Source organism: Oryzias melastigma, linkage group LG15, assembly GCF_002922805.2.
Source record: "Oryzias melastigma strain HK-1 linkage group LG15, ASM292280v2, whole genome shotgun sequence".
Classification (NCBI taxonomy): Eukaryota; Metazoa; Chordata; class Actinopteri; order Beloniformes; family Adrianichthyidae; genus Oryzias; species Oryzias melastigma.
In genome coordinates this window covers 4372985-4392792 of record NC_050526.1, presented here as the reverse complement: position 1 = coordinate 4392792, position 19808 = coordinate 4372985, and the positions used below count along the sequence as shown (strand labels likewise).

The 19808-nt window shown below is 35.9% G+C and overlaps 1 protein-coding gene and 1 long non-coding RNA gene across 10 annotated transcripts in view; one reads left to right on the top strand and one right to left on the bottom strand.

The window, feature by feature from the left end:
- LOC112161625 overlaps positions 1 to 10744 on the top strand; it is a 28058-nt gene extending 17314 nt beyond the window's left edge. Inside the window, exons 2-5 of one of the 2 annotated variants that reach the window (XR_002921915.2) lie at positions 3991 to 4123; positions 4197 to 4250; positions 4442 to 4490; positions 10438 to 10744. This is a non-coding gene — a long non-coding RNA (uncharacterized LOC112161625). Of the gene's footprint in view, positions 1 to 3990; positions 4124 to 4196; positions 4251 to 4441; positions 4870 to 10437 lie in introns of those variants that run through there. The other variant, XR_004949147.1, reaches the window with a different exon arrangement.
- grid1a (glutamate receptor, ionotropic, delta 1a) overlaps positions 1 to 19808 on the bottom strand; it is a 395293-nt gene that overhangs the window by 63592 nt on the left and 311893 nt on the right. For all 8 annotated transcript variants that reach the window (XM_036215433.1, XM_036215430.1, XM_036215429.1 and 5 more), the window contains one exon: positions 4403 to 4456. In XM_036215433.1, coding sequence (XP_036071326.1) covers positions 4403 to 4456 — 54 coding nt within the window. The remainder of the gene's footprint in view (positions 1 to 4402; positions 4457 to 19808) is intronic.

Sequence of the window (19808 nt, the reverse complement as noted above, 5' to 3'; positions counted from 1 at the left end):
AATTATGATTTTTCTTGAGACACTGAGCTTCTGCCTGCTCACTTTAAAACACATTTGCAATTATTGTTGGTATATTACTGTTGTGATTGTTGGTAGTATTACTATTATGTAAGTTTGTATCATATTGATCATAATATAAATAGAAAAGAGGATTTTACATAAAAAAATGTAAACACTTCCATAAACAGCCCACACATTAAGAACATTTTAGTTTTTCTTTATACATATGCAGTATATATAAATTATTTAAAAAAATAAAATTACAAAACACTTGCACTTAAAAATGTGAAATGTTGAATAAATTAACAAAAGTTCTGTAATTTATTACATTTAAAATGATTAGATTTTATCACATTAAAAATTTGAGTTGATGGTTTACTTAACTTAAAAATGTAATTGGATAAAAGCTAATATTTTTGAATGTCACAAATTACAGAGCTTTTGTATTTTTTTTTTTTTATTAAGTGTAAAAAACATTGAAAAGGAAACAAATTTTCCGACTTTTAGTGTGCCAAGCTGGAATAATTTTAATGCATGTTTCAAGCTTTCTTATTTTTAACTGTAGTCCAACTACAATTTAAAAAAAAACAATAAACTTAAACTTCAACCTGTGTAAGACCCACTCCCGCATGACCATTTCCACACTCCTCGCCATGTGCGCTGATGTGTATCTACACTGACGACTGCATCCACCGTGTCACATGTTGGCACATTTGCATAACCACCTGCCATGACATGAATGAAATGTGAGTCCTCGCTTTCCCAGCACGAGGTTTTTTAGGCCAAAGAGAGCGAAGAGGTTTGATGGATGTGATAAAGTAGACGTGAGCCTCATGATCACCTGGTTAAAATGTATGTCACAACTCTGTCATGACCAGCTGAAGAGCGCCAAACTGACGCATGGGATTGATGGAGCGTTCAGGATGAAGATGTAATAGGGATGTATTTATTTCCATGGAGAACATGTGATAAAAGAAAAAGCTGTACTACATCTGGTCAGGACAGTTTAATCATGAGGTTTTTTGTTTTTTTTTAACTAAGGGTTTTAAATTAATTTGCCACAAAGTGAGCACAATCTTTCTGCCAAAGGCCATGCTCTGTAAAAGGGCATGTTAGTTAAAAGCTGATAGAAACAAATTAACAGCACAGCTTCTGTCGAGGTTTGATCCTTTAGGAAGATAAGCAGCTAACAAAAAGAGGTGAGCAATATTAGGATTAGAGGGAAGAAAAAAAATATTCTATGGATTTCTAGAGGCAATAGCAAGAGACAAAATGACAAAATCAATGTTTAAAATTTCTTGTTAGTCCTCACAGCAGGGTTCTTTTCAGTGTGACTTTTTTTTCCAGCTTTGTGGCCACTTCATCTAGATGATAAATTGAAAGGAAGCAAAGGCAGTGAGAACAGAAACAGGTCAGAATTAGTAAGAAAGGAAGCAAAAAAGGGAAAAACTATTTTAGTAGCTTTTTAGTTAAGTACAGAAAACAGAGTGTCATCTTGAGATAAAAGGTCTACAACAAAATAAACTATTGAAATATAAAACTAGAAAAACATTCATTTTTCTTTATTTAAAAAAATATATATTTTTGTACAAAACACCTACGTAAACATGAAAAAATAATAAAAACAAAAAAAACTATTGGTTTCTTGTAAGCATGAGAAACAAACTGCTGCTATATCATGTGCATGAGAAACCCCTGCCTTTTTTTTTTTTTTACTTTATCATCCCTTTAGGAGTGCTGTACTTTTGTTTTTTGCTTACAATTTACAAATTCAAACATGTTTCTAGTTATTTTTGGGGACCTGCACAAAGCAAAATCAATCTTTTGTAGTATAACGTTCACTGTAAACAACCCCAAAGTAGTGTTTTGATCCATTCACACATTTCTGAGTATTTGTCTAAAAAAAACACTCAGAGCACCAGCCCCTTCCAACCCACAAAAACGAGCAAATTCTCATGAGATGATGTCATAAAGTGAGAACGACGCCTTAAAGAAAGAATCTGTGCTGCCAGAACCGCCCCCCAGGCCAACAAAAACACCCAATTTCCTCAGAGAAGCTAGCAGTGTTCAGACGCTAGCTACGCTGCTCAGCTAGTGGTGCTCGGATCCTAGCTATGCTGCTTAGCTAGCAGTGCTCAGACGCTAGCTTCAGCATTCAGCTAGAGGTGCTCAAATCCTAGCAATGTTCAGACGCTAGCAGTGCTCAGGCGCTAGCTTTGCCACTCAGTTAGTGGTGCTCAGATGCTAGATTTGCCACTCAGCTAGCAGTGCTCAAATGCTAGCAATGTTCAGATGCTAGTGGTACTCAGTTGATAGCTTCCCTAGCTTCACCACTTAGCTAGCGGTGCACAGACAAGTTTTGTCGCTCAGCTAGCGGTGCTCATATCTGGTAGCCCCGCCCATTTCTACACTGGTTGAAGCGATGACTAGGGCTACTAAAGGGAGCTATACAGTATGCACACCCATCTTTGCAAAAGTTTGGATGTTGTTTATTTTTTGTGGGCTAAACAAAGACTCGATGTCGAGGACGGCTCTAGTATGACATCATGATGTGGGCAGCACCCACAAGCAGTGAAAAGTGGTGCCTCAAATGTCAAGGGGTCTTCCAGATAGGAAAAAAACTGAAGAAAATAACTCATATTTCCTAAATAATTTGTTCTTTAGTGTGCCAAATGTCGTATATGATCATCTATGGATATAGTTTACTCTGAAAGACTTAAAAATGCATGGTATAGGCCCTTTAAGTTTCTTCAAAAATAATCTAAAATATAAAATCTCTATAGCTCTAAAGTTTATTATTTCTCCATTTTTATTTTTTTTTGGTAAGGGGATTAAAGATGAAAACAAATCTAAATGTCTGATGAAGACTAAGTAATAAGTTACACCAGGTTAACAATTAAGTCATAGTATCGAAGTATAAAAAAACCCCAACAAATGCACCAAGTTAATAATTTTCTAAATTAGTATAGGAGCAGAGCTATAGCATCTTTATTGAGTTCTCTAATAATTGACTGAGGAGGATAAATGAGTCTTGTTTTAAATTAAAACCTGTTTTAAAATTAGTTTCAAACAGCAATCAGATTATTAGCATAATGATTTGACGAATGAATAAATTGCTGAAGCAAAAGAGGGTCGCTGTGTTTTCCAGCAGCTGAAATGTGTGGATTAGAAATGACCACAATTACAAGCTGCTAAAATAGCATCACACATTTGAAACGTTGAAATTGGAGGTTTGATGGATCGGATGATGATCTGATAATCTTTAAAATAAAATCAACTAAATTTGATGGACTCATTAGGAAAATGGTTTCCTTTTCTGATTGACCTTAACTTAAAGTTTGACCAAGTGTTTGTGTCATTTTAAATAAAAATGTTAAATATTTATAATGTTGACAGAGATAAATACTTATATCAATATATTGAGAAATTGTATTATTTGAATATATTTGTTTACAGCGTAAACAAAGTAGAACTGGAGAAGACAGAGGTAAACGTATAACAAAATTCTTCACAGATGAAAAAAGTGGAAATGTTGCAAGAGAGAGATATAGTATTAACTTTCCATCAAACTCATTTTGACAGGTGACCTTTGACCTGCACATTCCAAAGTGATGACGTAACAATTTGATATCAAATTGATATAAAGTTTATATCAATTTGATATAAAGTTTATATCAGATTGTTACGTCATCACTTTGGAATGTGCGGGTCAAAGGTCACCTGTCAAAATGAGTTTGATGGAAAGGTAATACTATATTTATCTTGCAAGTCTTCCTATAATATCAGTTCTCGCTTTTGTATTTATCTTATGTAAAAGTATAATTAACATGTTATGAGGTCTAAAATAACATCAAGTTTTGCAGTTTTTATCAGTAATTAATTCAACTAATGCATATGGTGCCAATAATTTGTTAATATCTCTAATATGACAATTTCCTCCTTCCAAAATGTCTGCCACTTCAAAGAAAATGTTCTGTTTTTCCCCCACAGCCACTGTTTATGATTTTATCTTGATCATTTTGCTCGAGAGAGACTGACTGAAAACGTCGATGCATTCGTCACGCTCTGTGGATTAGTAATCAATAGGTTTCGTGTTGTCGATAAAGATGACAAGTTCCTCCAGGTAAGCGGTCATGCCTGAAAATGAGATGCTACGTTGCACTGGTTTTAATCCTGGATTATCAATTTGATTACAGATTAAACTCAAATGGATGTAAAGAAATAGATGCCACTGCAGCAAAGCATTTGAAGTAAGTCATGTGGAAATAATTGTATCTTTTAATACAGCACTTTTTTTGGAGATGAATTAGTTCCAGGAGTGTGACGCAGCTAAGCCTTTTGGCTCGGTTGACGAGGTTTTCAGTATACCGACTTTGAAGAGTGTCAAAGTGTTTGGTCTCACCTCATTGGCGTAGACCCAGTGACTGTCCTTTGACGCCAGGTTGGTTTCCACCGCCTGCAGCAATGATGAAAAGAGAAAGACATAGAAGGTTAGTTTATTCAAGTATTCTAATTCATTTAAATCTTTTTTTTTTTGTTTGTGTCAGAGGTTAGGTCAAGTGTCAGAGGTTCTTAGTCTAAATTAATCTCTGAAAGTCCTAGTTTATTACGTTAAGATGACAGAAAACACACCAGAATGCTCCTAAACAACAGATTGAGCAAAACACTTTGTTAATAGCAGATGTAAAGACAAAGTGTAAATATTTCTATAAAATAAATGATAATTTAAGGATTTTAATTTTAGGAGAAGATTTTTGCACAACTATCATTTTACAAACAGTAAAAAGATGTAAAGCAAAGCTGTATTTGAACACACAAAGACACTTTTGTTAGCATTTAAGCTTTGTTCCCACTTTGAATCATCTGAATACAAAGATGAACCTCTACATGCATTAATCTTTCCTTTTATCCTGCTGCTCTGCTGCAAACGCATTACGCTTCCTATCTGAAGTCTAAACCCACTTACACAGTTACGCGGCCCAAGAATCAGCTTTCTTCTTTTTTTTTTCTCTCTCTAGGATAAATCCTGCTGGGAAAATAGTTTTTCCTCTAATCCCCAACCCTAACCTTGATACAAAGGCACTTATGACAGAGAGCAAACTGTAATCTGGTTTCATAGGGGTATGTAAGCGCACCGAATGGGCTGAAATTTATCAGCACAGGTGAATCCCGCTTACAATTACTAAAATGCTTATAGAAGCTGCATAGACCGTAATTTTCCTCTCAGACTGATGTCATGGCACAGTATTCCTGATTTTTGATTTTTAGTATTCCGACTAAAAGAAAAGCTCTAATACAGTGGGGCAAAAACACCAATTGTGCGAGTTCTCCCGAGTTCTAAAAAAATGAGAGAGGCCTGTAATTTTCACCATAAGTCAAATATGAGAGACAAACTGAGAAAAAAAATCCAGAAAATCACATTGTCTGATTTTTAAAGAATTTATTTGTAAATTATGGTGGAAAATAAGTAATTGGTCATCTACAAACTAACAAGATTTCCATCTTTCACAGACCTGTAACTTCTTCTGTAAGAGGATCCTCTGTCCTCTTGTTTTAATGTCACCTGTTTGAACTCATTATTTAAATAATAGACACCTGTCCACAACCACAGTCACACTCCAAACTCCACTATTACCAAGACCAAAGAGCTGTCTTAGGACACCAGAAGCAAAATTGTTGATCTGCACCAGGCTGGGAAGACTGAATCTGCAATATTTAAGCAGCTTGGTGTGAAGAAATCAACTGTAGAGGCAATTATTAGGAAACGGAAGCCATACAAGACCACTGGTAATCTCTGTCCATCTGGGGCTCACAGAAAGATCTCACCCCGTCGAGTCAAAATGATCACTAAAACAGTGAGCAAAAATCCCAGACCCGCACAGGGGGACCTAGTGAATGACCTGCAGAGAGCTAGGACCAAAGTAACAAAGGATAGTAGCTAGGCTGACTAAATACTTTTTTGTATGAGAAGAATATTTCATATTTCATAACTTAAACAAGCTTACAATCTCAATTGAATCTTAAAGGTCCCTGGTCCTCATCACTGGTTTTCCAAACCGCCTCTTTGAGAGCTACCGCCTGGCCAGGATCTGGCCAGGATTTGGTGAGCATCCTCAAGCTACGTTCTTGGCAACGCATGTTCAAGAGACCACTTCCAACAAAAAAACACCATGTTTAAAATTCTCATGCATCGCAAGTTTCTACAACCGTTTTGGGGATTTAAATACAAAACATGCTGCCATTAATCCAATTAAACTTTGACCAATCAGGGACTCTGATTTAGTCGTGACGGATGGATGACGTCCCCTTTAGTTCACGGAAGTGTCAACCATTTGAAAATTGAGTTTGTGCCCAACTGGAATTATATGCCCTACCCCTCCAATTGAAGGGATATTTGCAGGGGTTAGAATAGATTTTTTAAGGGTAACGCGTAGGGACTTCATTGCGTGTCCTGATGCTGCAGAGGAGAAACTAATTTCTTCATGTGGGTGTGCTCTAAAGCACAGATGATAGCATTTCAATGGAAATAAGGATTGTTTTAGTTTTAGCATGACTTTAATGTTGTAAAACTGAAGTCGCTGTGTATTTTCCAAGAGCTAGCAGGTACGCGCTAACATAGATGACAGACGAATAATGAAGACGTCATCGAGGGGTGTGGCCCAATCCGAATTCTTCCCTTCTCGTTCATTTAGCCCTCCAAATGGAGAATTATTAAAAAAATAGTGTCTCATTATTCGAACGTCACTTAAGTTTGACGACGTCACCAAAAATCACCAGTCCGATAGCATTAGCCCGGAGCTTCCAGCGCTCAAATACACATAGCAACGGTGGTTTTATAACTTTAAAAAGGTCATGCTACAACAAAAGTCATACTTATATTTCAATGTAAACTTTTGTGATTCAGAGCTCACCCAAGTGAAGAAAAACGCTTCTCAGTGTGACACAGTTTAGCCTACCGACAGAGGGCTTTGTATCCCTCCGCTTGGAGAGTCGGATTTAAAAAAAGAATATCCCGTACACATTTGCACTAAAAATTCCCCTTCAAATGGAGGGAAAGGGAGAAGGGAATTGTTCCAAATCTCTCCACTTGGAGTGCTAGTAGGGAGAAGCCATAGGGATAGGGGAAGAATTCGGACTCGGCAGAAATCTTTCATATATTAGAATAGAGCTATGAAAGAAAAATCATGATACAATACATTTGCACCGCTTCAATATTTCACACCAATCTCTTCCAACTGTCTTGCACTGGTAAAAAGTAGCAAAAGAACAAGAGGAAGCCCCTCCCTGCACATCCAGTGTGAACATGCATCGTTTTTTTATATAAGTAGTGGACATCCCTTTTAGTTGTTGTTTTTTTTATCTATGTAGGTTTATGGTAAAAATGTAAAGTATTTTCCACGCTTTAAAACATGATAGATTATTAGGTTTTGGAAAAAAATAATTAGGCTTTTAGTGTGGAAAATATGGTAACATTGTTATTTTGTTTAAAACTCTTTTTTTACTTTTAGTCATTAAAGTACCAAAAATTACAGACAAAACAACATTAACCAATATTTTTGATGCTTTTTTGATCTCTATTTCCAAAATAAAAAGTGGGAAATCTAAAGTTATTTTATGAGATCACACAAACAGAATGTTGTGAAAGAGCGGAGCGAAGGACGTCTGTGTCCGGTTATCCTAATGCACCAATAGAGTGCAGCGGTTTCACAGCGGTAACACATGCAGGTCCATTCCTAATACTATAAAAAACGAACAGCATTAATGCACCAGAAATCTTGTTTTATGTGTTAGTATATCGTTTCATTTTATCATTATGTCTTTCTGACCCGAAACACAATCTGACAACAGCAGCTACTGCCTGCTTTGAAGATATAACTCTGACACTGAGTCGAGTTGGCAGTTCTTGCACGGAATCCATTCTTTCAAATGAAATCTGTCAGATGGCATGAATGGTAAGTCAAGTAATGAAGTGTGGGTTAGTTAATGTGTACAGTACGAGCAGGAATGCTGTGTTTTGCTGAAGCCTGAGGCGAAACACAAGACAATATGAGATGTTCAGCATCATTTCACAGCACAATTGAGCACTAACAACTTTAGACACAGTGGAAATGAACCTTTGTTAGGCAAAAGGGTGTTTGCAAGCTGACGTTTAACCACTTACACTGATGTAACAAACATTGAAATGAGCTGTCATATTTTAAGACCTCATTCACTGATGAATATTGGCGAAGAAATTAAAAAGAGGAGAAAAGCTGTGATGATGAGTTACCACTGCTTGTTAATACACTTTTTTGTTTAAAGACAGTTATAGAAATATGTATAAATCTCAATGCAAATTTCTTGTTTTTACACTTAGAAATCACATCGATTTCCCTCAAAAGTCTAATTTAAATGTATATTCATTCATATTTGTTTTGTTTAGTCTCAATACTATGCTTTGGTTCTGAGATTTGCTTTAGAAACTTTCTAACTTTCTTCAATTTAGCTCATTTTTTGTGACCCTGTTCTTGAATTTCAACATTTTTTTGGTCAATAACCTTCACAATACACTAACTGAGAGATTTTTTGTGCGAGAGAATAGCACATCCAATATGAGAACCCACAAACTGACATCGAGACATGTAGAAAGCAGTGCTCCCTTAAAGAATATCAACAGTAAATTTACATTTAAATATTCTTAAATCAGGAAAATTCCTTATTCCCATCCTTTAAAGTGTATTTCTTTCACCAAATCCATGATGGAAACCGGAACTAGTGTAATCTGCTAATGATAGAGTCAATTAATAATAATCTGTAAAGCAGTCAGACGGAAGAGTGTATGACAGGGAGTGAGCTGTGTAATCATTCACTATCAAAAGGATGCCAAGTGAACAGTGAACACAAACAACCCTTAAAATTCACAGCATGACTGATGGAGCTAGTTAAAGAAAAAGTGCTTTGGGGAACTTTTTGACAGAATTTTATATGAAGTAACATTTGAAATCGGTTAATGTAATTCAAACATTTCCAAGTCTTCAAAATGAATAAATAATATAACTGTCAGTGGTTTTGGATAAAAGTATACATTCCAGGATTGATCATTTTAATGGGACATCTGTTTGTAATCATCTCACTGTAAATCTGTGGGTGTACGTTTTAAATATATGCATCAAAATAAATAAAGTTAAAAAGAAAAAAAAGGTATTTTCAAAGCAGTCACAGATGACACCCAAAGGCAGCTGTGATCTAAACCTTTCATGAGCGACCTTCAAAATCTATCAGGTATATGTAAAACGTGCTCATGTGATGTGAATTAACATTAGTTTTAGGTCATTTCCCTACTAATAGAAGGGTTGAAGCCTCATTTGCATCTCCGAGTGAAAATAAATAATAATAATCCAATGTCATTGAAATTTTAACAAGCAAAAAACAACTAAATTCGACGAGAAAACGAGAACAGCTTGTTAAATTATTTTTACTTTTAGGAGAAAAAGCTCCATCTGAGGAAGTGATTTGACCGTATAACTACTCATTTCACATTTGATGCACTCATTTCGGAGACCCCAAACTCATTAGCATGATCCAAAATGTCCTTAGAAACCCATTCTAAATGACTTGATCCATATTTTCTGTCATATTGTTCATTTTCATTCCACTAGGGGCAGTAGAAGGGCTTTTCCTGCCCATTTCAAAATGGCTGCTCCCATTAAAACTCAAAAACAGTTTTGGCGGGAAAAGTTTAGCTAATTTTTTTAACATTATGGTAAGAGTGCCTAATTTTTTGTAATTATTATTTTGTTTTAACAATTTTCTGTATAAAAATGATCTAAAAATATTATTCATGATAAAGTTACAGCATGATAAATGTTTTTGTATCGAATTTGAGACAGTGGGTAAATAATATATATATATTTTTTCTTGAACATTCATGTCAATATTTTTGCATCTTAAACTAATATTGTCGTGATCAAAAACTTATCACTCACTGTATTATAAGTGATGAGATCTATTTTTAATTAAATGCACATTTCTTACTGTGGATTTCATCAAAAACATATAAAAAATCATCTTATTTTAAAAAATATATATTTTTTCTTCTTTTTGCTAATTATTTGATGTTGTGGGCTTTACATGGTTAAATAATATAACATTCAACATTTTGCTATGATTTTTTTCCGTTTAAACACTGTAAATCTTTTCATGTCTGTAGTACTTGGATTGTTTTCTGTATTTCACTTTTTCTTTAAAAATCATTATTCCTCTTGACGAGAAAAATACTCAAAAAACTCAGTTTAATAATAAGATGTAAAATACATGCTTAGTTTTTTTGTTTTGTTTTCATGCATTTCCATTTCCTTTGTTGTTTTTGTAACCCCTGTGTGCAATGTAGTAAAAGAAGCATAACGGTTGCTTGGAGTGACATTTAAAAAAGCTTTTTTTATTTTTTGTTTTTTATAGTTAATAGATGCCAAAACCTGGTGACAGTGGATCTGTGATCAGAACAGGCGAGTACCTCAGGCGTGTTCTTATACAGTCGCAGCGCCATAAAAGCAGCCAGTGTGTGACAACTTCAATTTCAAATCGTGACTGACGAATAGGGATTGAGAGAAAATGCAGTCAAAAGGATGTGAAATTATGTAGAGGGGGGAATTTTGGCAAGACTCGGAAGACTGTGGACGGATATCTTGAATGTTTAAAGATGAGAGCACTCAGTGCGATCACATTCAATTATATATTTTGGAGAGTTCACCTCAGAACTGGCTTTGAAGGCTGCACTCCACTGTAAAACTCCACTTAAAAATACAGATTTTGAATTTAAAACTAAAAATATTCAAGGTCTACTTGAGGCTTAACATTTTCATGGAATATAAAATACTAAAACCTTTAATAACTATTCAATTTATTGTACTTTATCTTATTATTATTGTATAACAGAGTCAGACGACAATTTGTTAAAACTATTTCAAACTTAAAAAGAGTGACTTCTCTAATATCTATGAATTTAACTGTTGAATATTTAAACAGAAGTCATCTTACATTATTTATTTCCAGGTCAAAAAAGCATTAAAAAGGGGCAAAATAGTGAAATTATCATATTCTATTTCATTTGCCGAATCCCTACATTGCAATTTAAACTTAAGAGCATAACCACTATGTTCACAAAACTGCTATCTCCGTCAACAGAATAAACAGCTATTCCTTCAAAAGCTTTTTCACCATGACATCACCTATTCAACAAAAGTAAGGTCTCAAAAGTAAGAAGTTGAAGAAGAGAAAGAAAGAATACTTTGCAGCTACCGTAGGATTTAAGGGGATAAGTTGTAGCTGGGTGCTTTTAATCTTCAGAGCATGATAAATTGATTATCAGCTTGTGGCAGACCTCGATAAAAGCAGACTTTTTCTAGCTTTCCTTCCTGTAACACTCAGGTTCGCATCCCGACAAAAAGGCTAAGATGCAAATACCTAAGCAGAGGTCTTGAAGAACGTTCAAAATACCAGTTTTTACAGTTTGTGGTGGGATAAAGGTTCAGTGCTCTACAGTGAGCGATTAAGACAGTTGCCAAAGCTTTCAAAGGTAAAACTGCTTCCAATTTTACTCTTGTGGCACTAAAACTGAGATTCTTTTAAATCATAGCTGAAGTTAGAAAAAGTTTACATTTTTATTTCAATGCAAGTGTCATTTACTCCGAAACTAGAGCAGGGGTGCCCAAACTTTTTTGCTCAAAGGGCCAAAATCTAAAGGTGATTCCAGTCTGTTGGCCAAATATAATATTTTTTTTGCATGTCATGAAATAAAAGGAGAAAATAAAGAATATGGCTTAATTTATTTATTTTGAAACATTTAATAGGAAGGCCTCACTGCCCATTTTTAATTGAAAAACAAAAGTAAGCTAAAAGAAACTTTCTTCCAATGAAAACACCAAATTGGGATTCTAATGAGAGACGTGGAGCTGGTCTTTTGACTTTATCCGTTTGCCGTTGTCGCTTTATCTTGGCTAGCTGAAAAAGGAAGCTAAAAGCATCAGAAGGCTCTTGGGAATTTCTAACACAAAAAAAGCCCTGGGCTGACTCCCTTGGGGTTTTTTTCACCCATTGCCGCAGGCAAAGAAAGTGCTTTGCCCACCCAGAGGCCGAAAGTATTTTACAATTGTAGAGTTTTGGAACATCATAGTGAATCAATGGAAAACGGGTAAGGGGTTTGACTAAACACTCTGCGGTGTCCACAGCCACGATAACCTTTGGCGGTCCAAATATGGCCCGTAGGCCCCACTTTGGACACCCATGCTATAGAGATAGCCAATCAAATCTGGAGGAGAGACTTTATAGACTCCTAAATGCTCCATAAATGGCTTTAAGGGCAAGAAGTGAGAGGAAACTGGAAATTCTTAAAAAGTGTGGCTAAAAATTTAAAGATTACATGTTGGACTGGCCACCTTCAAGGGTTAAACAACACAGTTGGATGCACATTTGATATGAAAATGTAAAGGCTTTAGTTTAAAAAAAATGGCCTGAGATGTTAAGTTTAATCTTTCATTCCACAATAATAGACTTTATTTGTAAGACTTTAAAAATAACTAAAAAATAAAATCTAAGACAAATTGTCCAAAGAATGCAGAAGACAAAACCTGAAAGAAATTTATGAAGTTTGTCATTATAAGCAAAGGAAGTCTATGTGGCAGGGGCGGAGGAAAAAAAGCTCTGCCCTGCAGTTGCTCCCCCAATTTCTGTATCAAGATTAGCATCATTTTTGACAAAGAAATCATTTATATAAGCTTTTTCAAAGACCCACTCTAGTGAAAATCATATTTTTTTGTGTGTTTTTACCACATGTTCTTGTATTATTCTCATAGTAGAGAACCTGTTTAAAATCTAACTATTTCTTAATTGAAATTGCGTTGGATAAGAAGCAGATGAAAACCAGAGGCTTGACATTGCTCAGGCTAATGACATAGCTACTGAAAAGACATGATAAGTGTTCAACGTTCATGCTGTAGCGAATTGCGATTCTGGCTCAAAGTTGTACAACTCAATTGATCCAATATTGCTTTTCATTGTTTTTGTGCCGCTAATGTTAGCTTGAAGCTATTAGCTTGCGCCTCAGCACACAAAAAGAGCTCTCAGCAACTGGGAGGGGGATTGGTTGAGTCAACAGTCCCGCCCACTACCCAGAATACACTGTTGTGTATGAAATATGTCTTAAAAACTACAAAGGCTTTTTGATTTTGGCTAAAAATATGGTTGGAGTGGGACTTTAAGTATTGCAAAAATAACAAAAGCAATAGTTTAAAATGATACAAAAGCAACAATAATGATAAAACTGTTAGAAATATATATTTCATTTAAGTATTTTTGTATAGATTGTTCAAAAAAGCTTGTTTTTTAGTTTTTTTTTATTATTTTAAACCTCAATCCAACAACTTTTCACTTTGTCTTTTGAGCATTTTTGTAACAGAAATAAGTCTTCTCTTGTGAACAAAAAAGCTCTAACATTTGGAATTTCCAGCTCATCCTTGTCCTTTACTTCACACATCCTTTTCCTCTTGTCTTTTGTGCTTCACAACAACCCTTCATCAATTTCATCTTTTCTTCCGAGGCGTTGCAAATACATTTTCAGGTCAGGTCTGGGTGCATAGCAACCAAAAGTTCCTGTTTATTTAAGTGAATGCCTTTTGGGTTTGGCCTTAATTTGAAGGAAGGAAATCTTTTTTTTTTTTTGGAGCCATCACATTTTGTGTACTCTGTGTGGTAAAATAGAAGCTAGGAAGAGTACTGTGGTCTGTTATTAAAGATTCACTATAGTCCCCCTGACCCCGACCTTGCTGCTGTTGCTGTGGAAACCCACCTTCAAACACCCCAATCTGCTTTATTGACAAGACCTTCAAAAAAAGCTGTCAACCTCCCTCAGCATGCAGGTGCAGACTCATTTAAATCTTGAAGGACGTATATACTATATACAATAATTAATCAAAGGCAGGCTTCTATCAGCTCAAAGAAACATCCAAATTTCAATCAACTCTTTGATCATCAGTCTTCACTCATAACACAAGATCTAAACAAATCCACGCTGACCTTATAGGAGTCAGAACACAAGACCAGGTGGCCCTCTCAAGAAGACGGCACACGATGTGTCACATTAAAAACAAATCATTACTCCCATCTGCCATGGCACTAATGCTGCTGGCACCTCCCTGCATGTAGTTAGCCTCCCACATACATATGCTGAGACTTGAGTGGAATAGTTAATGTCCCTGCTAGAAGGTGTAGCGGTTGGAATATTAACCTTGCTGTGTTTACCGAGCGCAGCTTGGTGCTGTGCCTCTGCATGCAGAGCTGCGTTTAAAAGTACTGTTAGTCCAAATAAATAAATGTGTTTTCCATCGTTAAAAATGTTTGATAAATGCAAATTCATTCATTTGTTTTTTTTCAGAGGGTCATGTTTTCCACATTATTCAATAAATGCGTTGATTGCCAGACTATATTCTCTAATAGCATTTAACAGTTCAATGCAAGTGCAAGGATATTAGCGTGTGACGTTTTTATATCTACCAATTTCTTTCTGCTGCCAGAGTGTTAAAAACCCGAACTGGCTCTTCTTAAACTCCTCTGTGACATCTTCCTTGTGTGTGCAGCAGCACGTCTTCTCTGCTTTAATGTTGTCTCTGTGATTCACAAACAGGATTAGAACTTACTGTGACATTCTTTGAGCGGCGCATTGGGCTGAAGGGCTCCTGAGTGAAGCCGCTCAGTCGGGAAGAGTTTTTGAGCAATTTTCACTTTTACAACAATGCAGCTGGCGCCGCATTTGTCTTGACTCAACCCACCAAAGTAGGAGTATTTGGAGACAGGCTTATAATGAGAAGCCAAAATGAGCTTGAAGTAGATCCTATTATGTGTTTTAATGTGTTTTGGCCACCATTTCCATGAAATATTTGTACACTTCAAGTCATACATTATTTGCTAGCATCTCACAAGCGTAGTTGCAATGGTTATTAATAAGAGTATTCTATTTTTTAGTCTGTTTTCCTTAAAAAAATATGAAAACACTGTTTTAGGGTATAAAAAGTCTGTATATCATATATTTCATGATTTCATTAAGATACTTTCTGCGTAAAAAATGAAACAACGTTTACACCGCCCTTTGGTAAGGCGCGTTCAAGCAGCCACTTCACAAAAAAGTCTATATAAACACTCTCGTGTTCATGTGTAACTACAAAAGTTCCTATGACCGTTTTTGGGCTGGACGTGGAACACGCTTTGCAGATTGGAATTTGACCAATTAGGGACTTGGGTTTTGAAGTGATGGTCGCTTTTGATTCACAGGTGACAACCGTTTGAAAATTGATCATGGAAGAGATTGTCATGAATCGATCTATCAACCGAGCACTTCCTGGGTTTTCACATCCCATCAGCCCCTGCTGTCACTTTCAGAAGCCCCACAGCCTTTTTCCATCTACAATCACCCCCAGCAGTATTTAGTCAGCCTTTAGCTCTGCTTAGTGCGAAGTCTTGTTTGTGCTACTCTGCCTGCGTTACTGAGCGTTCTCATCCTGACCTGATCTTCTGTTTCATCTTTGACTCTGATTGTTTGCCACCTGCCCCGACCCTCGTCTGGACCCCAACCACTCTGGTTTTTCCATGATGCCTATATGCTCATGTTAGACCTCTGCCTTCCTGACCCTGATTTATCTTTGTGGTCTTTTAGCTGTGGTTCACTCCTGTTCTCCTGTCTGTACCAAATAAACCCGCTGCACTTGGAGCCAGCCGTCTGCCCGTTTGTGACGGAGAAATGAATTTGAGCCACTTCAATATTTCTCACCAAAACTCTTCTAACTATAGGTGGTGGGTGTGTGCTAGTAAACAGTAGAAGAAGTACAAGCCCCTCCCTGTTTGTTTCGTGTAAACAAACACCATGGGCTAAATGCTTGTTCAAGAATTGACATTTAGCATGTCAAATATCCACTGTGTACATAGCTTAAAATGCCCAAGCTATTACTCATTTAAGTCGATGGGAAATTTGAGACTTCCATTTTAAATTTCCCCAGTTTGTTTGTATTTTCAACACCAATTGTAGAGGTTAATCTTTATTCTCATTGGTTGGTTCCTCTTGGTTATAATCCTTTTACTTCTTCAAAGAATGATAAAGACAAAGTTCTGGTTTCTGCGCATGGACAATGTATCCACACATGGTAAAACGACCGTGTCTATCTTTATTGATAAAAGATTTCAACACAGAACTTCTTCTTTTGCTCATAAAATGGACATTAAACAACAGAGTTGCGCTCTGGACATCAAACCAATTCAAGCAATAATCCAGATCCCAAATGTCATTGAAACAAAATATACATAATATCATTAAAAAAAAATTCTAATGCAACTTAAATCTCAAAATGGCACATGCACCAAACAGAACAAATTTTCTGTAAAACTTCACAATCTGCCCAATAGCTTCATTTTTTGGAAAAGTTAAACTCAAACAGATGGGCTCCAGATGATTACAAATATTAAGATTTCTCAGAGATTGATACAGATCAGGGATAGGCAACTCCAGGCCTCGAGGGCAGCTGTGTCTGCATAATTTCCAGATATCCAAGTACTACTCATGACTGATTACCTGCTTCAGGTGTGTCCAGCCAATTAGAACGTCCCGGAGCAGGGTATGTTGGATGACATGTTGGAATGTTGCCCTTAAGGCTTGGAGTTGCCCATCCCTGATAAAGATTTATAGGTGTGAAGAAATAATAACTATAATACCAATTCATACATTAAATCATCTAGTTTGATACTTATGGTGTGATTACAAAGATCAGACACATGAACTGGAGCAGGAACACATCACAAATTCAGCAAAACAAATGAATTAGACTCATAATATAGCACGTGACATAAGGGCTACGGAACAAGTTTACAGTGAATTTTATATTCTGATCTATGCACTAGTCACTTAAGCGAAAATAAAGTACTTTTCTGTTAAAAGCACTACATTTCTCAACAATCACTGAACCAATGAAGTTGATAAAATATACTGGTTACTTTTACATAAACATAAGAATTAAGGCTATTATCTGGGTTAAAGGGCATTCGATTCAGGTCTTCTAGAAGGTCTTTTGAGAAATTACACAAAGAAATCTCTAGCGTCTGTAATTCAAACTTTTTGAAGTGATTTTCTTCTGATAGTTTGTCCTTTGATCTGTAAAGAACATGTAATGGTAACCTCAAATATGATTGCTACATTGTCTGTGCACATTTGTGTATATATTTTGTCCTACAAAAGACATTGTACAAAGCTGCAAATGCAGTGCAATTACGAAGCTAATTCACGTTAAAAGGCTTTACCCTTAGATGACATTGTGTCTGTGGCCCTCTGCAACAACTCCCGCAGCTCTTAAGGGCTCTCTTTGCTCTGCATGGGTCATGAACTTGTTTCCCATGTTACTATTGAAAAAGCAGCAGTTGACCCGTTAAGGAACCATATATTCAGGTGACTTTGTGCACTTGTGCGCTGTAGGATCTAGTGTCATACTGTGGTGTCAAGAGTTACTGATCACAGAGGAGATGAGTATAGACAGGAGCAGTGGGGGGGGGATGCCAGGAAATAAAACGACGCACTTGTGATCACTGGCGCCCTTTAGAAACACAAGATGCGGGCCTGAAGTGGCTAACCGGGAACATGGAAAGATTTTCTAGTGGGCCGTTTGTGCCAGTCGGGCAATGTGACTGAGAACTATAGGATAGGGGTGTAGGGAAAAATCGATTTGGCGATACTTCTACCGATCTAAAATGCTGAAAAGACAATGTTTAATTAATTATTTATGAGCTAACATAGTTCAGCATCTTACTTTTTTTTCACCTAAACCTCGACTGCTAGCACAATGAGGCTCTTTGAGCAGCTGTACACCAAACTAAAACAACAACCACTGTAAAATATGTTAATGTAAAAAAAATATATATGTTTATGACCCAATCTGATGTTCTTGTGGTATTTTTCTCATGATAGAGGATATATATTAAGTAATTTAAGGTAAAAATGGTACTTCAGACTACTTTATTCAAATCGTTGTGAATTGGGAGCAGATGAAAAAAGATGCAGTTTGCAAAAGAGTAGAAAATACGTCACACGCTCCCTACTCCTATAGGTCTCAGGAACGGGGGAGGGGAAGAGGGGCGGGGCTACTCCACACCTACGATCCCACCCACAACTCTGAGGTGACTTTCTAATGAACTACTATTCTAGAAAACAACACTTTCTTCCCCTTAAAATGACATAAAATAGCTCAAAAGATGATTGGAGACAGTCTTTACATAAACTGATGTTTAAACAAGTGTTAATAATAGTTGTTGTAATCAATCTTCTTTTAAATATTCAGCTAAGATTATAACGTGCTTTTCTTGAAATAAAAATAATAATTTTCTTTATCTCGTTATATTTCAATCTAATTACATTTATTTTGCTTTATTTCTCCAATGTTGTGCCGAGCTTTGTCAATTTTTTATTTTTATTTTTTAGACTTTTTATGTTTATATTAGAAAACATTCAAAAATGTTTCTTTTACCAGATCGACCTACTTTTACTGGTACTACAAATATATTTTACTCATTTTGGCAAATTTATGTTGTTAAAAAAAGATGGATCTACACATAAAAGTAATGGAGAAGCTATATTTAACAATGTTAGAAATAAACCTCACTTTTTTTTCTAAATCATACTTTTAGAACCTAATTGGTTAAGGCACAATCATTGTTTTTTTTTTTCCTTGAAGTGAAAAATATTTTGTTGGGAAAATCACACCATATTGATTTCTCTCTTAAGAAGAAATAGTTCTTCATTTACCTAAAGAAAACTACCTTGAACTTTCTTGAGTAAAAGCAACTTCTATCAACTTGAAAGGCGTAATAATATTTAGGTTGAGTTTTTTTTTTCTTTTTAAGTCATTCTCTTTTTTTTTTAAAAAAAGAAAAAAGTGAAAAATTGTTCTGGTACAGTCCCGGAATTTATTACAATACATATTGTATTGCCAGACACATATCACAAAACACATTTTATCACCAGATTCTTACCAATACACACTCTTACTATTGAACAGCAACACAAAACCCATTAACCCTAAGGAAGGGGGCTCTACTTTATTGAAGGTTAAAAAGAAAAAGGTATTTTATGATCAAACACCAACAAAAAATCCATAATAACCAATACATGAGACAGGATCAGTAAAAAGGACAAAATATATAGCATTTATACATTAATGCTGTGGCATATAATTCACAGAGCGAAGCAACCAGCATTGCAACGAAGAGGAACTAACAAGCACAGTAGATCAAACCCCAACAGGAAATGGAATGAACCTGATTGAAATCCAGAGAATAAAGTGAGCTAACAAGTCGTTTAACATCTACTTTATGTTTTCTTGCTCTGTGAGTGATTAACACTGTCTAGGCTGTAACTTTGCTTGTTTCTGGATGACTGTTAACATTCCTGACATGCCTGGTCTTAAACAGGATAGAGTAAGTAGATAAACGGGGATGAATGAATGCATGCTTGAATGCATGAGTGTTAATTAGAAGTAGCTCTGGTTATATTCTTGTACGCGGTCACGCTTTGTGAGTTCTCTAAACCTGCCGACACGATAAATATTTGCAATTTCCGGCTTTGGTGATACCTGGATTTCAACTAAAATGATATATTATGCAAACAAAGTAGAGACTTGCATGCACACATGCAGACACTATTTTTACTGCCGCCTCAGAGGGAGGTTGAAATCCCAGCTGGGACCTCTCTGTGTGGCGTTTGCATGTTGATTGATTGATTGATTGATTGATTGATTGATTGGTTT